The 18,838-nt window shown below is 40.0% G+C and overlaps 2 protein-coding genes across 6 annotated transcripts in view; both read left to right on the top strand.

Annotated features, from left to right (window-relative positions):
- Window positions 1–4,793, top strand: part of LOC123510534 — a 286,238-nt gene extending 281,445 nt beyond the window's left edge. For 3 of the 4 annotated variants that reach the window (XM_045265786.1, XM_045265784.1, XM_045265787.1), the window contains 3 exons: window positions 747–901; window positions 1,250–1,389; window positions 1,801–4,793. In XM_045265786.1, the coding sequence (XP_045121721.1) occupies window positions 747–901; window positions 1,250–1,389; window positions 1,801–1,945 (440 nt within the window). In that variant the 3' untranslated portion in view covers window positions 1,946–4,793. The remainder of the gene's footprint in view (window positions 1–746; window positions 902–1,249; window positions 1,390–1,800) is intronic. The other variant, XM_045265785.1, reaches the window with a different exon arrangement.
- Window positions 4,794–6,057: 1,264 nt separating this feature from the next.
- Window positions 6,058–18,617, top strand: LOC123510469 (DCN1-like protein 3). Of its 2 annotated transcripts, none has more exons than XM_045265666.1 (3): window positions 6,058–6,182; window positions 9,747–9,908; window positions 10,374–18,617. In XM_045265666.1, exons 2-3 carry the CDS (start codon window positions 9,788–9,790, stop codon window positions 11,192–11,194), a joined length of 942 nt encoding a protein of 313 aa, XP_045121601.1. In that variant the 5' UTR covers window positions 6,058–6,182; window positions 9,747–9,787; the 3' UTR covers window positions 11,195–18,617. The 2 variants fall into 2 exon arrangements, with proteins under 2 accessions (XP_045121601.1, XP_045121599.1); XM_045265664.1 differs by lacking the exon at window positions 6,058–6,182 and adding an exon at window positions 8,177–8,434.
- The last annotated feature ends 221 nt before the right edge of the window (window positions 18,618–18,838 follow it).

Raw genomic sequence — 18,838 nt, 5'->3', positions numbered from 1 at the left:
CTCCGTAATGCCTGTCCTTTGCATGACGGACGTTGCTACGTTCTACATTATACTGACGGGGCTGCATGCTGTGTCCCACAACACTTGGTCTGTACGTACACTGTGTGATGCTTGTGTGTGCCAGAGCCGCCGTAGCACGCCCGCTGGTAGCCGCACTGCACGCCCTGTCCTCGGCACCGCCACGCTGTCCGTACATACCCCAAGCACGGCGTCGAGGCGACCCGCGGGACGCAGGCCGCAGGACGCTACCGGTGGCGTGGGCGTGAACTCCACGCGGCGGCTGCACGCGCCTCGCCACCACCCTCACGTGCACACTACTGCCCTTGGCGGTCCCGAGACACGTTTTCTATCTAATGTTCCTCACCAGAGTTGTCTGTGCTCTGAAAGACCTGGTTCATGACTTCTTTCTGTGTTTTATATCTTTCTTTAGGAATATTCGTATATTTGTGTGATATATGAAGATGATTCTTTCTGATGAATGATTTTCAGAAACGTTTGAACGTCTGAGTGACTAATCACTAATCATTGCACATTACAATACTTTCGTATTTCTCCATTTTGCTTTGTTACACACCGCAGCCAGCAATAAGTTACTTCACTCTGTACCACACCACACGCACACGCTGTAGCCTTCACTCACAAACCTCGCTGTGTTACACTTTGTGTGCGTGTGTATGTGTGTGTGTGTGTGAGCCTCATCTGTCTGCCTCTCCCGCGGTGCCCTTGGCGGCGCGTCCCTCACCCAGACGAGGCAGTGCCGGAGACCGTGGGCGTAGTGGGCACCATGGAGACGGCGCCCTTGGACGTGCACCTGGCCATGGACATGCCCTTTGACCACATGAAGAACATCTACGTGGCCATAGCGACCCTGGCAGCCGCCCTCTTGATATTCATCGTGGTGGTGAGTCGGGAGGTGACGAGGATCCCAGACACTCCCTCGGACTTAAGTATACGTGTTTGCCAGGTGTTAAAGTGTTACTTACAATGTCCTGGGAACAATTCACTCAGCACCAGTGACAGGTAACTTCAGTCAGGAAAGATTCCTAGAGGAAAAAGAAATAAAATTGCAGTTGCTCTTTTCAAACATTTTTTTATTGTATAGTGACGCGCCAGTGGCTTTCTTGAACTGTTTTCCTTTCTTTATGGAACGGCAGCTTTGCGAACGTTTCTCTTTCTCTTTATTTCTTATCTTTTGATTTATCTGTGTCTGTGAAAAAAGAAACTTTACAAAGTACTCGTTGTGTTGCAGGTCGGCGTGTGTCACTGCAGAGTCAACAGGACCTACAAGAAGTTTTTGGTGAAGTTGCCGCGGCCCCACAAGGTGATGCCTACAGTGAAGAGGCCGAGGCCCACCTCCCTCTTTGAGAAGCCGAGGTTCGTGAGGAACTGGTACGACAAGTTAGTCTAGCTGTTCTGAGGACGGTGAGGGGACCTGGCCGAGTGACGAGGTGTCTTTGCTTCATTCACGCAAAGTCTCCTCGTCACGAGTTTACTCTTTCAAGCTGGGATGTTCTTGCTTATCCAAGTACCATAAAGATGCTTTCCTGTATTAATTTATTTATTTAATACACGCAGAACATGTGTTTTTATTGTAATAAAATTTTAGTAACTCATTAAATCATCAAACTAATCAAATATAAACTACAGCAATAAAATATGATAAAACACAAATATGTAAGAATACTCCCTCACTCTAGTCTTTGCAGTGTCACGCATATAAGCACAGATCAAGGCTCCCTCCCTTCCCACAGTGCCCGCTTTCGCTCCTGCCACCGTCCCCTCACCGTGTGTTTCTCGCAGGCGAGGTGACCGGGCGGGCTCCCTGAGACTGGAGGCGGAGAACGACGGCGCCTCCATGCCCATGACGGCGTCCAACTCAAGCTCCGACGCCGTGTACTACAACATGGACGTGTGCGACAACCAGGAGCTGCCTCTCATCAAGTAGTCGCCCCGCCAGCCCAGCCCAGCATCTCTACTCCTTCCTTTGCCTCCTCTCCCTCCTCCATCGCGTTGAAACACTCCAGGCTTCTAGTATAGGCAGTTTCATCTCAAATCCGACGATTGTAGTGATTTTATTTCCATTTTAATCCGTAATTTCGTGTGAATAAACTGATGGTTAGAAAGGTGTAAGGTCTCCGGCTGTACATCTTTGGAATGTTTACTGGACGGTGTGGACGCGCCAGGCGTGTCCCTGCGCGGTGGCGTGCTGTGTTCACTCAAGCCACCATGAGATGATTAGGAACTTGTAGTCGTTGTGTTGTGCATCGCAGACTGAGAAGGCTGATGTGTACACTCGACCAATACATGAAGGGGTTACAGTACAATAATTAGCTTACATTGTCTCACGTTCATTCATTTTCAAGCATAATGTTGATATTCCGCATGGTTTACTTTAAGTACGTCCCCACCACGGCACCAGAATCAGGAAACTTGCATTCATTGACTGAGACAACATCCCTGTAACACAGAGAACACTGACACCAACACGATCATACACACACCTGGACACATGGACAAAACTCATTGTAAAAAAAAAGGTAAAGCATTCAGATGTAGTTTTATTCAATAGTTCAACTGGATATGTTTTGTAGGTGTATCTTTATGCCACTTTCCACGAAGAGCGATTGTAGCAATATGTAAATTTTTACTCACATGAACACAAATATGCAAAAGTTTATTCCTTTAGTGAAAAATATAATGTTGAAGGAAACGTGTAAGCTCACTAACTTTAACTTTTCAAGTTAGAGGAATTTAATTAAAATAACCGAAATAGACTATGTAGCAGAATAAATTAAATGGAAAAGGAAAGTATATAAAGAGTAAAGAATAATGTAATATATGTAGAGACATCTTAGGTGCGGTGAGTCAAGCAGAACAGTAATCCATTCCACGGAACACACTACGACATGGAACTGCAAGACGCAAACTAAAGAAACTGTAATAAAGCTTCAGCCTTTCGAGCACGTCAAAGTAATAGTCTCTTGAAGAAGGTACAGTCTCGGCCGGATGTCGAGAAGCACACAGCGCTCACTCCTGCAGCGTGTATCCCTGGCCCCTGCCTTGGTTCTCTGATCTGCAACACTCCACAGCTGACAGGTGCTGAGATCAAAGGACTTTGGACTGAGGGAGAGACAGCGCAGTGGAAGTGAGTCTGGCAGGTGACTTGACTTGTGACCACGACTGTACATGACGGTGTCACCTCAATGGATTCAGCTTCACACAGTGTTTGATCATTCCTTTAGACTCCCCACGCAGTACTTGCATAGATCCTATTGATGTAGTCATTTATACCTATTAAAGGATAGACGGACATCGTTTTAGAGTATTTTATGTGAAGTATTATTTTACATCTCTACTTATACTGTTGAGTAATGCCACAGATTAGTTTTAAAAGATATTTCAGAGTCCTCCATAGGCTAAGCCGATGAAAGGCGCTAATCTCTTAAGGTTTTTGTCTGTACAAACTGGAGATGTTCAGGCAGCATGGCGGGATGTCGCGCCGTGCATTAGGATCAAAAGTAGAGCACACATCGCCTGGTATTTGCCACAGAGAGGATCAGCAGCTTCTATATAGCTAGTGCGTAATGCCAGTCAGTCAGTCAGTTAATCAGTCAGTCCTTTTGTTTCATGCACATCTCGTTTATCACACGGCACGGCACGTAGAAATATTTATGGAAGACATTCTTTCATTATTTGAGTATTGAGCGCTTAAAATTAGACTACACAGGACCGTCTTTGTGGTTCTTTCTCTCAGTCAGCCCTTAAGTCGGTTCAGGTATGGACAGTGTTCACATGATACTTGCTTCGAGTCTTCAACCCTGCATCGAAGCTTACACCGTGAAATGAACCAGCGGCGTCACCAAGGGATATACTTTTAGCTTCTTTGGACGTCAGGTCAGTCCGAGAGTCGCACAGATCACGAGGACGTGCCTGTGTGTGCCTAATTTTATCACAATCCCTAAGAAGTAGCCTCTGGTGCGTGGGTGAGTGAGGGAGCCGCGCGCGTCAACATTCCCTACAACCCCGCCTGGCACTTCAGTCAAGGGAATAATTGAGAAGACTCGAGGCTGCAGGTCCCTGGTGGTGACCGCGGCGATAGTACCTGCATGTGACCTGTGGACGACCTTCAGTTCGGGAGCAGCCAGTGTGGGGGAGACTCTCTTGACGTTGGTTCTTGTTCTAGGACGTCGAAGAGAATTTTGGGAGGACTTCCAAGAGTATCTCCTCGCGCTCTCCTGTACGCGTGAATGATTTGATTTTGTGTTTATTTTTTCTGTGTGTGAGTGTGAGAAAGAGTTAGAGTGAGTGACTGAGTGTGTGTCGCTGGCTTGGTGCGTCATGATCGCCGCCGCCGCCGCCGCCAAAGAGCATCGTAGTGCGCACTTGCCACAGTCATTTAATTCACAAGCGAAAGGATTTTTTGATGAAGCTTGTTCACGATCTCCTCGGACACCGTGTTGTAAATCCTCCACTTTCCTTGTGGATTAATTAAGTGGGAAAAATAATCTTCTGGCACTATTATTAAGAGTGTTGTGTATAAAATTAATGTCCATATTGTTAACGAGTCAATCGGTACCAGCCCAGCTCCCTCTCCATTGGCACACACGTGTATGATCTAAACACTTGCCTCTCTTCATCATTTCCAGAGTTTTGTACAGCTTCTAACTCTCCAGGAAGCGATGTCCCTATTTATAAGCATACGCTGAAGTTAAATTGCATAAAAGAATATAAAGAATCTCGTGTAATACTTTTCAAGGTACTAAATAATAAAGTTAATTAATATATGTGTTGTAGATTGGTGTTTTGATTCCCTCCGTTGCCTTCCGAGCTTAGTTGGCTTTAATGAACACCTGTCTGGATCTCTCCTGCTGATTTCTTGACGTGGAATTTAGATTTTCTGAGATTATAAAAGTAGTGTTGGGTATTTAAGGGATATTTGAGTAACCAGTGCATTTGTAAGGTGATATGGTAGAGTGTTAGATATCTTGGCTATATTCGGATATCTTAAGGCAGTAGTTCTCAGCCTTTTTGTCTCCATTCCCCCTTTCATGAATTCTTAAGAATCGTGTGGCTCCCATTCTCTATCTCCCAAATCTCACCCCGACATTGTACAAATAATTTCATTTTCGCACATATGTTCACACGTACACATGCACAGGTAACAGTATTGTGTAATCAAGTTTATATTTTTAGCAAATTAATCTATTAAAAGATGAAAATTTTCTGCCAGGACAGAATTTTCAGATTTCCAAAATTAATGAGAGATGTATGATTTGCAACAGTTCACCATGGCTCCCGTAAATTCTTGCCGTGGCCTCCAGATTGAGAAGCACTGTCTAAAGCTAGCAATAGGTGCTTTACTGGCGACATAAGAGTAACACTGAGGACATTTACGAGTAGCATCATTTTGGGACTATTTAGGCTAATACCAAGCGTTTTAAGACAACCATTATCATTTTAAGGTAGCACCGGATGTTTTAAAGCCAGGATAGGGTATTTAAAAGGCATTTAGGACAACATTAGGTATTCTAAGACTAGCAGGAAGACTTGGCGTTGCTACACAAACGTTACCACAATCCGTTTCATTAGCAGACGACTCAGTGCCTCTCTGGTGAGGGAATGGTAACTTGCTAGGAATTAGACAATAGCATCGTACGTATCTTAATTGGTGTTTTTTTCATCATTTTCTTTCTATCATGAGTTTTTCCCCTTTTTTTCTTCAAGGTAATATTTTGTAAAGCAGAGATACCAGAGGGAGAATTAAGTACGGTGATATTCATGGGCGGTGCGTATTCCGTTGTTATGACGTCATGAGGTTCCTTCACTTTATGCCTCAAATTTATGTTGCACCTAAAATCATGTAAACCTATAGAATTATTTTAAGTTACTAGTGATTAACATAAAATTGAAGTTATTAACCCTCTTGTTTTAGGTAACTTTCTCAAAAGATGGCGAGATGTTGGTGTTTTAAAAGGCAATACGTGACATAAACATTTAAATATGGTTCACCTCACCTCAGTCACCTTACTACCACGGGACGGGGAGGGTGTGTTGTGTGAGACTGGGCAGGTGTGAAACTGGGCAGGCACTATTGTAAATCACCCTTTTTCGCGTGGCACTGTGCTGTGTACGAGTGGCGTGTTGATGCCAAGAGGACGGTGGCGCTGCGAGGGCATGGCGTGGTGAGTACCTGTAGTAATTAGTGGTGAGGCGGAGCAGGTGTCTTTGATTTGTTTGGCGCGCTGTTGTGACGTCACCGTGAGGACTGTTTGAAGTCTTCCTTGGTTTGAGGTGAGGTTGTGTGGTGCGTAGCTCTTGTGAGTGGACTGCGATATGACTGGTTGATCTATCCATGTATTCAGTTAGTTATTCAGTCCTTCAGTCAGTTAGTAAGTGAGTGAGTTTGCTAGTTTGTGAATTAGTAAGTTTGTCGGTTAGTTAGAGTGCATTTTTTTTCTTTGTGTGTGTGTCAATGAATGAGATAAGCAGAATGGCATAGAGCGCAAAAAAGATCAGGAAAAAAATAATTCCCACTCCGCAAAGGCAATTTCTGAAGAACTCACAAAAGGTTACGCAATATAGGCCATATACCGAAGAATTTTGTCACTCGCCAGTCAGTCAGTCAGTCAGACCGATATATTCAAGCGCAGAGGCCGTCATCGGAAACGCGTAACGAATAACAATACTGGTGCCGATGCACTTATAGAAGATGCGACAAGAGGAAAGAAAAGGATTAAAACCAAGCAAGGCCAGACAAACAAACAGGACGGTACAATGGGAAGTGTTCTTGTAACGCTATTTAACCCAACACCTGCAACAGAATACTCGCCCAGGTGTTCCTCTCACCATGAATCAAATGGTCTTCGTCTGTTGATGCGTCCAAGTACAGCGACTCTTATTGTAATATTGGTGAGTATAATGTACACTGGATACTTATGTCTTTAGCTTTACTGAGGGAATTAATTGATCTCGGGAGCCTATGTGTTAAGTCTACAGGGACAGTTAACTCCTTCAGTACCATGCCACGCTTCCATATTGATTTTGCTTACTATTTGGTGATTTTATACACCTTCAGAAACTTATGTGGGGGGTTGAAATAGTGAAGACTCTAGCCATTAATCTTCTGACCACCATAGACCCTTCCTAATCCCAATAAAATGGTTTAATCGTGCACAAATTTCAAGGTAAAAATGTGTCCCAGTATTGAAGAAGTTAAAAGGGTCCGTCTGAAATATTCCCAGCCCTGACCCACAGTATCATTGTCTCATACACATAACACAGAACGAGTAGGTTGACGAAACGAACGCAAATCAATGTTATTCTTGTGGGAAATGTGGTATGCAGATTACCGTAAGAATATGTTTCATGTGAGAAAGGAAAATGGCACAAGAGGGAATACTAAAGAAAATTTACATGACTGGAGCCTTTTCTTCCTGAGCCAATCATGAAGTAAAACAAATTTGCTTTTATTGGTGTTGGCACGTCAAATATCCGAGAGAAAACAAAATCAGTACACATAGGATTCTCCTTGTCTTGTAGTCGTGTTTTTATGTGAATGCATACGAGTAGAAATTATTAGAAAATGTCGTTTATCGTACATAAAGAAACTGATCAAGGAAATTTGTGTCTCACCATCTCATTTCCTCCCATGAAAATGCATTGCCTGGATACACGTACCCCAGTTCAGGGGAGAAGAATTTGATGGTCAGCCTACGGGAAACAGAGGAAGGAAAATGAATAATAATCTTCAAATTTATTCACTCAAAGAAAATATTCTGGAAACATATTAACTCCTTCAGTACCATGACGCGTTTTCATATTCATTCTGGTTACTATTTGGTAATTTAATACAGCTTCAGAAACTCATGTTGGGGGTTGAAATAGTACAAACTGTGGCCATTAATCTTATGACCTCCATAGACCCTTCCTCATGTCAATAAAATGGTCTAATCGAACACAAATCTCAAGGTAAAAATGTGTCCCAGTACTGAATGGGTTAAAAGACAAATCGTGGTGATGTAGCATATGAATAAAACAAACATAGATAGATAATACCGCATAGTTTTGAGCCTCATGTTAAATGTACACCAATAGAGTAAATAATAATAATAAAATCGTTCAATCAAAGGAAAAAGTGTTCAAATGGCGCGGGTGTTGGCGTGTATAGGCGACACACACCGTGGTGTTACTCAGGGAAGGGAATCGCAGCCTCTACCTGAGCCCCACGACTCATGATGGTCTTGGAAACCCCTCCTGCATTTATTTAGCCTGTGAGCACTGTGTTGTTCCTGTGCTGGACTTTGAAGAGAGATATATCGATGCAGTGCAATATGTGCGTGTGAAACCATGGATCCAGGACCATGATTCCCAGATGAGGTGATGGGGCTGAGGGGGCTGAGGGAAGACTTGGACGTTCGCTGAGGAAGCAAGGAAGGTGAGTGGCGATCAAAGGTACTTCTAACACACTTCTAACTTTACCTCCTCGCCCTGACACTAACCTAACCTATGCTGCCTTAATTTCACCTTCCCTGACCTGGCTCATTGTTACTTGTATTCCCTGACCTGACCCCCATGTAATCAGTAAGCCATGTAATCTGTGTCCAGGTCACTGCTGGTTTTGAGGCTCCACGTATTTGTTTTCTCTTACTTTATCTCACCCAAGACTTCAGTAGGTTATCAAATATCAACAAATCTTATCAAATTCATGTCACTTTTTTTATTGACCGTTTTTCCTCACGAGAAATCTTTACTGGGCATATCATTCACATCCTTTCATTCACAAGCAGTCACCTTCACATCTCACTCCACAAGCTCCAACCTGTCATGGGGAGGAGTGGATGAGCTTCGCGGGGTGGCCAGTGTAGTGTGTGGAGAGGGGAGAGATGTTAGACTTCAAATAACTCCGGTAAACACAAGGAAAGCAGGTGTATTGAATCTTCACCAGGTACTTTCACATTTGTACCTACACACTCAGATTCAGGAATTGTGAGCACTTTTCTTTTTATTTATTTTAATTTATTTTATTTTATTTTTTGAGGGGATAAGTGGTCAAGAACAACAAAAGGATAAAGATAAAAAGGCCCACTCAGTCGCCAGTTTGTACATCAGTTCCATGTCTTGCCTGAGTTGAATTGTGTACTTTGTTCTGTTATTCACCTGTAATAAAGCACTCTGTCTGTTAATTAAGCCTGAATTCTGTCTGGAACACCTCATGGCCATCCTGACACTTCTTGCTACTGTGTGATCTAGGAGGAACAGAAAGGCTGAGGATTTAGGAAAGATTTGACTCACTTCTTGAGGATTTAGGAAAATTTTAACCCCCTCATCCTGCTAAGTGTTACAGCAACGCAAGACTGAAAATGTAGATAAGATAGCGGCCTATTAGTATGCTCAGCTCTTGGTTGGTAGTGGTTAGTTTAATGGTTCGATTTGACTAACATCTTGTACTGTATTTAGTGGTAGGTCATGTTTTCACCCTTGGATGATATAGACTGCCTCATTCTCACTAGAAAGAGCATGATTCCTACCTATAAAAATTACATCGAGTTATTATTATTATGTAAAAGAAAGATTGGCAGAGACCATATATATACATAAATTTGTAGCTTTTAGGGCATCTCTCTCTCTCTCTCTCTCTCTCTCTCTCTCTCTCTCTCTCTCTCTCTCTCTCTCTCTCTCTCTCTCTCTCTCTCTCTCTCTCTCTCTCTGTAGCTTCTCCAGTGAGTCATTATTGTGTGTGTGTGCAGGTGCCTGCCCAGTGGGACAGGTGTGGCGGGCAGCGGGACCAATGGGGAAGTGCCTGTCGTGTCTCAAGGTCCCTCCTCCCGCCCACCAGCAGAACCTCTCACACCAGACCTCACTGCAGCAGCCTCCCCCTCCACTTCGCCACGAACACGAGCGAACCAGAGGTATGTAATCTTTCACACTCCTAACAGGTTTGTGTCTATCATTGTTGATCTGTATATATGTATGTATATAACAGGCTGTCAATCCCACACTGGGTGTTCCAAACAAGGCAGCATATCCTTATAAATGGATCATTCCCACTCTTACCCCAGTCAGCCCCTCAGGGAAAGAGATAGCCTTGTGGACCACTGTGCTACACCGCAGGAGTTTAGACATGGCACAGCTAACTTTGTTGATGATAAATACCTATAATTCTTTGTTAGATGTCCTTTGCACCATCAAAGTATTCACAGACATTAACAATTGTGATATTTAGTGGCAATAATTGTAGTATCAGTAGTAATAGTTGGCTTTTTCAATTTTTCATTGACATTTATCATATTTGTAGTTTTCCTTTTCAAGGAGTTGAAATTCCTCTAACATGATGTTAAAGATTATGTTGGTGACCTCTCCTCATTCACACACAGAAGTAAGCGAGAGCGGCAGCAGTCTGAATGGCGTGGAGGGGCGCTCCCCTGTGCCTCCACCTGATGCACAGAGTAATGGCAGTGGAAAGAATTCTATTATAATCAGTGCCTCAGAGAAACGTTCATTTTACTCTAGAATCCCACCACTGGCCAAGTCAGCAAGCAATGAAGTGAGAAGATTATCATCCAAGGATTACTCTGAAGCTAAAATTAGCAACTTGTTTGAAGTGTATAAAGATCAGCATTGTGATTATATCTTATCAGAAGGTATTGAAAACCTCTGTAGAGATCTTGATGTTAGACCTGAGGAGTTCAAGGTCTTAGTTCTTGCTTGGAAATTTGGAGCTGAAACAATGTGTAGATTTAGTAGAAGAGAATTTGTATCTGGATGCAAAGCTCTAAAAGTGGACTCCATTAAAGGTATACAGTCCAAATTCTCAGAAATGCTTATTGAGGTCCAGGACCCAGAAAAATTTAAAGACCTCTATAGATTCACATTTAAATTTGGCCTGGATGCAGACTCTGGGCAACGAATCCTACCGTCCGAAATGGCACTGTTGTTGTGGAAGCTTGTGTTTTCTCAGCGTGAGCCTAGTGTGTTGAAGAGGTGGTTGACGTTCCTCGAAAGACACCCACACATTCGCGGTATTCCCAGAGACACTTGGAACATGTTTCTAAATTTCACTGAGGCCGTTGGAGATGACCTCAGCTCATATGATGACACAGAAGCCTGGCCAAGCTTATTTGATGACTTTGTGGAATATGAAAATGATCAGTTGAACCAAAATATTTCAAAGGATCATAAGGAAGAGAGTGATTAATATAACGTTTCCGCTAGGGTTGTTTCATGTTTTTAGTCTTCTTTCATGACATCATTGAAGGTCTGCTTGACCTGATGTGTTTTGCCTATATGAAAAGTGCTCATGGAATTTAGTTTAGAAGGTGTTACTACTTTGCTGCCATGACTTTAGTTGTTAAGCTTGGCTGGTGTAGGTTATATTGTATACCATAACAGATGCTGGCTTGGATATACAAGGTCTGTTCAAAAAGTATCTGAAAAATTAAGCTTTCGGGTTTCATTTCTGATCTCTTTCAAACTAGACTCCTTGTGACTCCACACTCTCAGCTCAGCTGTCATGTCATTACTGGCATATTTTGAAATTTGTGGAGTCATATCTATGTACTGTACTGTACCCAAGACTCTTCCTTGTTGGTCATGGTTTCAAGGAAGTCAGGACCACTGTCACACTGAGGCACATCCTACACATCAGTGCAGAGCCACTATTGTTCACATGAAAGGAGCTTGCATACAAATTTTGCAGCCACTCTGTCAAAATAACATGTATAGAATCATCCTAGTGTCATTAAGAAGTTCTCAGATGGTCTTCCATATTCAAATTACACACTTGATCAATGACATATGGATGTCAGCTTGCTGGTGGCTGACAAGAGGTTGGTCACTTTAAGCCTAAGTTCAGCTATCCTAAAACCTTTTAAACTACCTATTTTGGAAAACTTGATGCAGTAAGCATCAATGCTCAGTTTGCTGCCATGGCATGTTAGTTGAAGATGGAATGATAACCTTGTGTTGCACAGCCACACATATTGGCAGCATGGCAGCAAGTAAATCACTTGGCAAACCTACAAAGTGATGCTCAGTAAGGTCTATCACCGCCTGGCACTGGCCTCACCTCTCAGCTTCAGATGATTTCTGAGGAAGAAGTAAGGTTGGATACTTCTTTGAACAGATCTTATTATACCAAAAATTGTTTTGAGAGATTGACTGTCACAAATATTCTCTGACATTAGTATTCATCACAATAGCAAGTGGATTAGAGACAAGAAGACTTTGCACTGAAGTAATGAAGTATGATCCTGTTTGGATCAAATGTGATATTTCTACAAATTTATGTACTACTTTCATATATGGGGCCGAGTTGTATTATAGTCCTCACATGTAGTGTAATATTTACAATTTGTCTGTTGCATACACTTAACATGTTTCAAAATTTCTTTTATGTTGTTACCACAAGAATCCTAAGAAATGCTTTTTAGAAGTCTGTAAATGACATAAGTCACAGTGCCTGCAGCAGACCACCACAGGTTTAACTTAGGCCCTGTAGTAACATATTGGGATTACAAAGTAACTCTTGCATGCATGTGTCCATTGGTTGAAAGTATTTTGTATTTCTATTATTTTTGCTCAACACTTACCTGTAATTACTAGAAAGTTTAATTTGCCCACTGGCTGTCCATGACTAGATTCTCCTTCATCAGTTAAATGTCAGGAGCTTTTATCAGCACTTTCTTAAGAAATGGCTGTTATTTTATTTGTACTGAAGGATTTTTTATGATGTTGGGTTGATAATCATATAGGTTGTTTTTATTTTTTGCATACACTCATCATTGCACTCACTCAAAGACTTGATGGCACCATAAGTAGTGAAGTGGTGTGTTCTGGCACCGGCAGACCTGGGCTGGGTATGTGCATTTTCAAGCTGATTGATGATGAGCCATTCATACAGAAGTGACATTGATGCACTGAATTGGCCATGTTAAAAAATTTTGTCTCACAAGGAATCTATGACAATCTTGTAGTGTAATATAATTTAATGTTCAGTTCTTTATGCTATTTTCAACATTAAACTTATACTTCTTTTCTCATTACATTGTATCTGTTGATGTGAAGTGATGAGAAGACCCTAAATTTGGGAATACACTTGTACATAATTTGAGGAAATGTGATGCTATTTCTTGTAGTTGAGGACTGCAAAGCATTCATGTTGTTGAAGGTTACAGAGTAACTGATGATCACAACTCAAGTGTGTGATGGTGAAGACTGGTGAATTATATGGCTGTTGGTCTTCCACTCCTGCTGCACCACACACACACACATACAGAAGGGTAGGATTGTTAGCTTTATGCTTTTGCTGGGCTACAATGTCACAACTCCACAGCTTGCATCCTTGAGCTTTTCTTTGCCAGCTGATTAAGAACTACAGTATGAAAAGAAATAAGTGGAATATCTCTGCTTTGACCAGGATTCAAATTTGAGTACTGTCAGCTGTGAGTTGAGTGGGCTGATCCTCACACCGCTTGAGTGATTCATTACAAGAGCAAAGGATTAGTATTGGTAGATGGATGGATATAAAGCAACTACCTAGAGAGTAGTGTCAAGCTTTTTGCTAAAATGAAAAATGACCGTAAAGAGCCATTTTGTGAAAAGCAATTTTGAGTGTTGCAAACATGTTACCAACTCTTTATTTTCATTAATTTGTGTACTTTTTAATTTTATTTTCCACTCTAATCAGAAAAAATGGCAAGAATTTCAGGAATGTTAGTTAATAGAGCATCTCGAAGCTAAACATTACTAAAAATTCCATGAAACACAGGAAGCATTCTTTAATTGCACTGTTAGTCTGCAGTTTAACAAATTTATTTAATTTACACATTTATAATTTATAGAGATACAAATATGCTTTTTTTTTTTTTTTTTTTTTTTTTTTTTTTTTTTTCAAAACATCTTGACAGCCGTATTGAAATTGTAATCACCCTTCAGATCACATATCACACCTAGCTTTAACAGTGTATTCCTATATGAGTGCAGGTTCTTATCTCAATTACTTATAAGCTCACTATTTTAGTTACAGCATTGCTGCAGTGTTTTTCATTTATGTATTCTTATATTTCTTGCTATTGATTCTTGAAGTTTTGGGACTAACTTGACTGTGTACATTTTTTAGAGCTACACTTTAAAGATTTCTATAAAATTTGATGGTAATGAAGATGTGGATTTTTTCATAAAGCAGCTTCATCAACTTTGATGTTCTGTTAACTTCATTATTTTTACGAAATATCTCGTTTACTTGTTACCATCACTTGGAAGTTGTAAGTTTTGGACGTAGCATCTTGTAGTGGGTATGAGTTCCTGTTACATTTTAAATTTTGTGTTGCTATCATAACCACAAAGCAATTATTTGTTCACCAATTGTTGATTTCATTGCTTTTTGGGTTGATGGATGAGTTTAAGAGTGTTTTAAATGCTTAAAGAAATAGTTGTTTATTAGTATCTGCACTTGATAGTGAATGTTTGATGTATGTATGTGCTGAGTGGACATTTATTTATTAAATGAGCGTGCAATTTTACATGATACAAATTTAATATTCTCATGGGATTAAAGTCAAGGAAAATGGAGACTTTAGATTAACCAAAGCTGATGCTAAAAGCGAAAGGAAAACACTGAATCTCTTTACCGTTAAGTTATCATGTGGGAATATTTGTACAGCAACATGACAAGGTCTTTAGACAGGGATAGCCCTAATGTTCCTTCTGTGCTTAGTGATTGCAGACTTTGGAAATATTTTTGTACAATGCTTATATTTCATGCAGATGTCTGTACCTGTTTAATATTGGTAGAAATGACTCCCTTTTCTTTATGTTTATCCAAAGGCTCCTCAGTAAAGCCAAACTTGGTATAGTTGTGGTATGAAGTCTAGTAACTTTCTGCTCTCAACTTCTACTAATTGAAGTTTTCCCTCAATCCTAAGTCCTCAGGTCTACTGACAATCTCCTTACAAAACTTGACACTTGATGGATTTTCAGCAGATGAGAGGACTTAACATTGAGGGAAAACACTTAACACAGTGGAAATGAGTGAGGCAGGTTGCACGACTATCAGCCACCGCTGTGCCACACTACATGGAGTGATACTCAGCAGGGTTCCCCTCACAGGTTGTAACCTTTGGCAGTCACCTCCTGTCTGTGTAGTGTGTAGTAAAGTCTTCACAAAAATAGATTGGATTCTTGTTAGCTGCTGCATTAGGATAGGAGGTAGTTTAGATGGATATAGTGTGAAATTGTGTGAAACCTACAGGATGGAGAACTGATCCCCAGGGCACATTGTAATATGTAGAAATTGTAACTTATTTTTGCCATTTTATCATTTGCTTTTAATCTTCTTTGGTTATAATTGCACTGTGCTTGTAATGTGTAGCACTTTTTGTCATTAAGAATTAAGCATGAGTAAATTTACAGTCTGTTTCTGTACATGTGGTCTAATATGATCATAGTTTGCTGTGGCATTCAATTGATTAGCTGTTCATGTTGAAAGGTGAACTTTTAATATATCATAAAAAAGGAAATTGCATGAAGCAAGAATCTTCTAGTCAGATGCCAGTCACATTTATACTGAAAAGAAAACACTTTTGATGAAAATATTAATGAAATTATACTTATTCTTGGCAAACCAAAATGTGGCCCTGGTAATGTTGCACACTCCATTATTGTAAATGTGAGAACGCTGAAGTCAGAGAAAAGTGCACTAATGGATTGAAATAGTTATGCAATGTAGGAAGTGAGTGGCAGTAGATGTTTGGGAAGGGAAGGGTTATTAGAAGTTGGCAAATATAATTCATTATATATATCATGCAGTATAGCAAGTAGTAGGATACAAAGGGAAGAACCTTTGATAAGAAAGGATGAGGTGCTGGGAGATCTACTGTAATTCTCTTTGTAATCATCCTCTTGAGTTTGCTACGAAGGACTGGTGTCATTGTTAGACTAGAAACACGAGACAAGCAGAGGATCTAAGGATTCAGATCTTATGTAATGCATTCTCTTATAATTCAAAACTTTATGCAAACCTGTAGCAACGTTACCTATGTGGGAAAGTACTCCCATTAGGGCAAGGAGAAATGTAGATAACTATTAGTATTACTTTATTTATACACAGATTATTTTTAACTCTAGTAAAGAATATTAAGAACTTCATGATTCTCACTTGGTCATAAATCAGGCTGGTGAACCTGTACCAATTAACAGCACCATACAGTCCTGACCAATTGCAGGGTTTTTTCTAGGAATAACTAAAAATGCAGAAAGAAGTATGTGCTGTCAAAATTCTGGAAAACACTCATGCAGTCAGTGCTTCATGTAATGCATCTTTTGATTCTTGGTCGACATGTTTGTTTTCTGTACATAATTGAGCATAAGTTGATGTTCACCTACAGGAAAAAATGTAGGGCTGTATGTAAACTTTGGCAGCTTTAAATACACTTTTGATTGGTTCCTTATGACATGTACACACACACACACACACACACACTGTGAGATACAGAGACAGGACAACACGAGCATAGGTTCCCCTCCCATAAAATACAACTAGGTAAATACACACACACACACACACACACACACACACACACACACACACACACACACACACACTCTCAAAAGTATGCAGCATGAAATATTCTAACATAATTTTTTTTCTGCATATCAAACATTCAATTTCCTGTTATAGCCGTCTAATATTTTGTACTTAATTATTTTGATAGTGCAATTTCTCAAGGAAAACTTTGAGAAGTGTTCAACATTTTTCAGCCCTGTTGACACAGTTGTTATGCTTCAAGATATGCTTATTTGGTCACTGATTCTAGCTTGTAGTTGACCTTTTTTAAGTGGTTGTAGTAAGGCTTTAGTATGCCACCCAATGAAGTGTACTTACATTGATTGGTATGAGTTCTGTTGTTTCTATTTGGGAGTTGAAAAATCATAAATGAGCCTGATAACATACATCAAGCCTTTTAATATGTATTAAGGTGATAAAATAGATTATCAAGGTATTATGAATGTAAACTAATCATGTAAAAAAGTTAGTCTTAACTTGCCCATCATGATAAGACTTTGCTTAGCATGAAGACGTAGGTCGTTAGATAAAAGTGTGATCCACATATGGATGCCCAAGTTTCTTTTGCAAGAAATTGAAATGTTGGCATATGTGATGTATCTTACAACCCTTCTCAAGATATTATGTGTTATGTTATAATAATGCATAAGGTAACATGTAGCCTCTCAAATTATATGAGGAGATTATCCTTATAATAAGGAGATTTGTAACATGTCTAAGATGTGTAATGGTAACTCAGTTTTTAGTGACTGCAAAGACTGTTTGTTGAAGTAACATAAATAGTGGTACAGATTTCACTCATCTTCAACAAAGTGCATTTTATTTACCAGCTCAGTTCTCTCACTAATTAAGGAAAATACAATTTCAACTTTCTTTGACCATCTTATGTGTGAGCTGCAATGAAGTCTTTTCCATTTTGTACATTGAATGTTTACATGAAACTTGTTTTATACATTACTGAAGGCTCACTGTTGCATGGAAATGTATTTATTTTGTTATCGGTGTATCATGGACATTGTTCGAGTACACTAAAGCCTACTGACAAAAAACTTATTGAAACATTGATGTAAAGAATGCTGGAGTATGAGTATTGCTGCCAGTCCTTCCTCTGAAACTTTGAAATAGTAACATGTTGCATCAGTTTCATGAAGTTTGTGACACGAATGTCTTTTGGTATTCATTTCACTTGAGAACATCACAAAAGCCATACAGCAATCATCAATCTGCTTTATGCTTTTAGTCACTCCGTGTTTTGCAACTTCAAGATTTTCACCTTAGATTGCTGGTAATTCACGTGTTGTAACATTTTGCGAGTACACAAGTTTGGTTATCTTCCACTGACTAATAATCTAGGACACTGACACTCAAGTTGGTAAGCTGGACAACACGTTATACCACAAGTTGATTCAGCACATAAGCATTCAGGTCTGTGGGACACCTATGAAAACTATGATAGGTAAGAGGTAGGGTTGATTAAGGAGGATTATCATGTTTTATATATTTATGAACTATGGTGTAACAAGAACACAAAAAGAGATGTCAATGACTCACGCACACAACAGTACCTTTAGGACACCAGAGTCAGGTGGTGTCTGCCGATGATCGTGTTAAGCTGAAGTCTCATGAGAAGAGGCTTTAGTGTACTCTTTCTTATTTTTATTCTTTTTTTCAGAGTAATGTTTTTATATATTTGATTATTACTTGACCCTGTTTACCCAGACAATACTGAGAGTTTGACAATAGATATTACCCCAACCAGCATATACTGTACTAGTTGATTTTTTATGCAAAAGGATAAAGTTTTGTATTGTTGTGAAAAGTTTGAGGTGATATATTTTGCCTTTATACAGCAGTTGTAAGTTCATCCAGTTTGCTTTGTCAGACTTCTTGTACAATGTTTCTTTTATTACAGAGCCACTTGTTTACACTGTTATGTGATATGTCTTTGTAAGGGAGAAAAGCTTTTGTAATATTTAGTTAATGGCTGATTATGACAGCTAAAGCAATCTCTTGTGATTTATAATTTCAGTAATATTAAATGCAGGTTTTTTAAGTATGATGGCCTTTATTGAACCTTTAAAAGTATGAAGAAATCTCCTTATTGTATTGCATTCATATAAATACTGGACAGCTTTGCAATGTTCCTTTGTATAAGTGTTATACATGCCCATTAAACATCAAGCTTGTCTTGATGCCAAATTGTAGCAGCAGATCTTTATTGTTTTGTCAATGTTTTAATATTTTTCACATTTGGCTTCAGTACATTAGGAGAGTTAA

This window comes from Portunus trituberculatus, chromosome 29 (assembly GCF_017591435.1).
Source record: "Portunus trituberculatus isolate SZX2019 chromosome 29, ASM1759143v1, whole genome shotgun sequence".
Taxonomy (NCBI): domain Eukaryota; kingdom Metazoa; phylum Arthropoda; class Malacostraca; order Decapoda; family Portunidae; genus Portunus; species Portunus trituberculatus.
The sequence above is the reverse complement of the archived record's forward strand: the minus strand, read 5'-3'. Positions and strand labels throughout refer to the sequence as shown.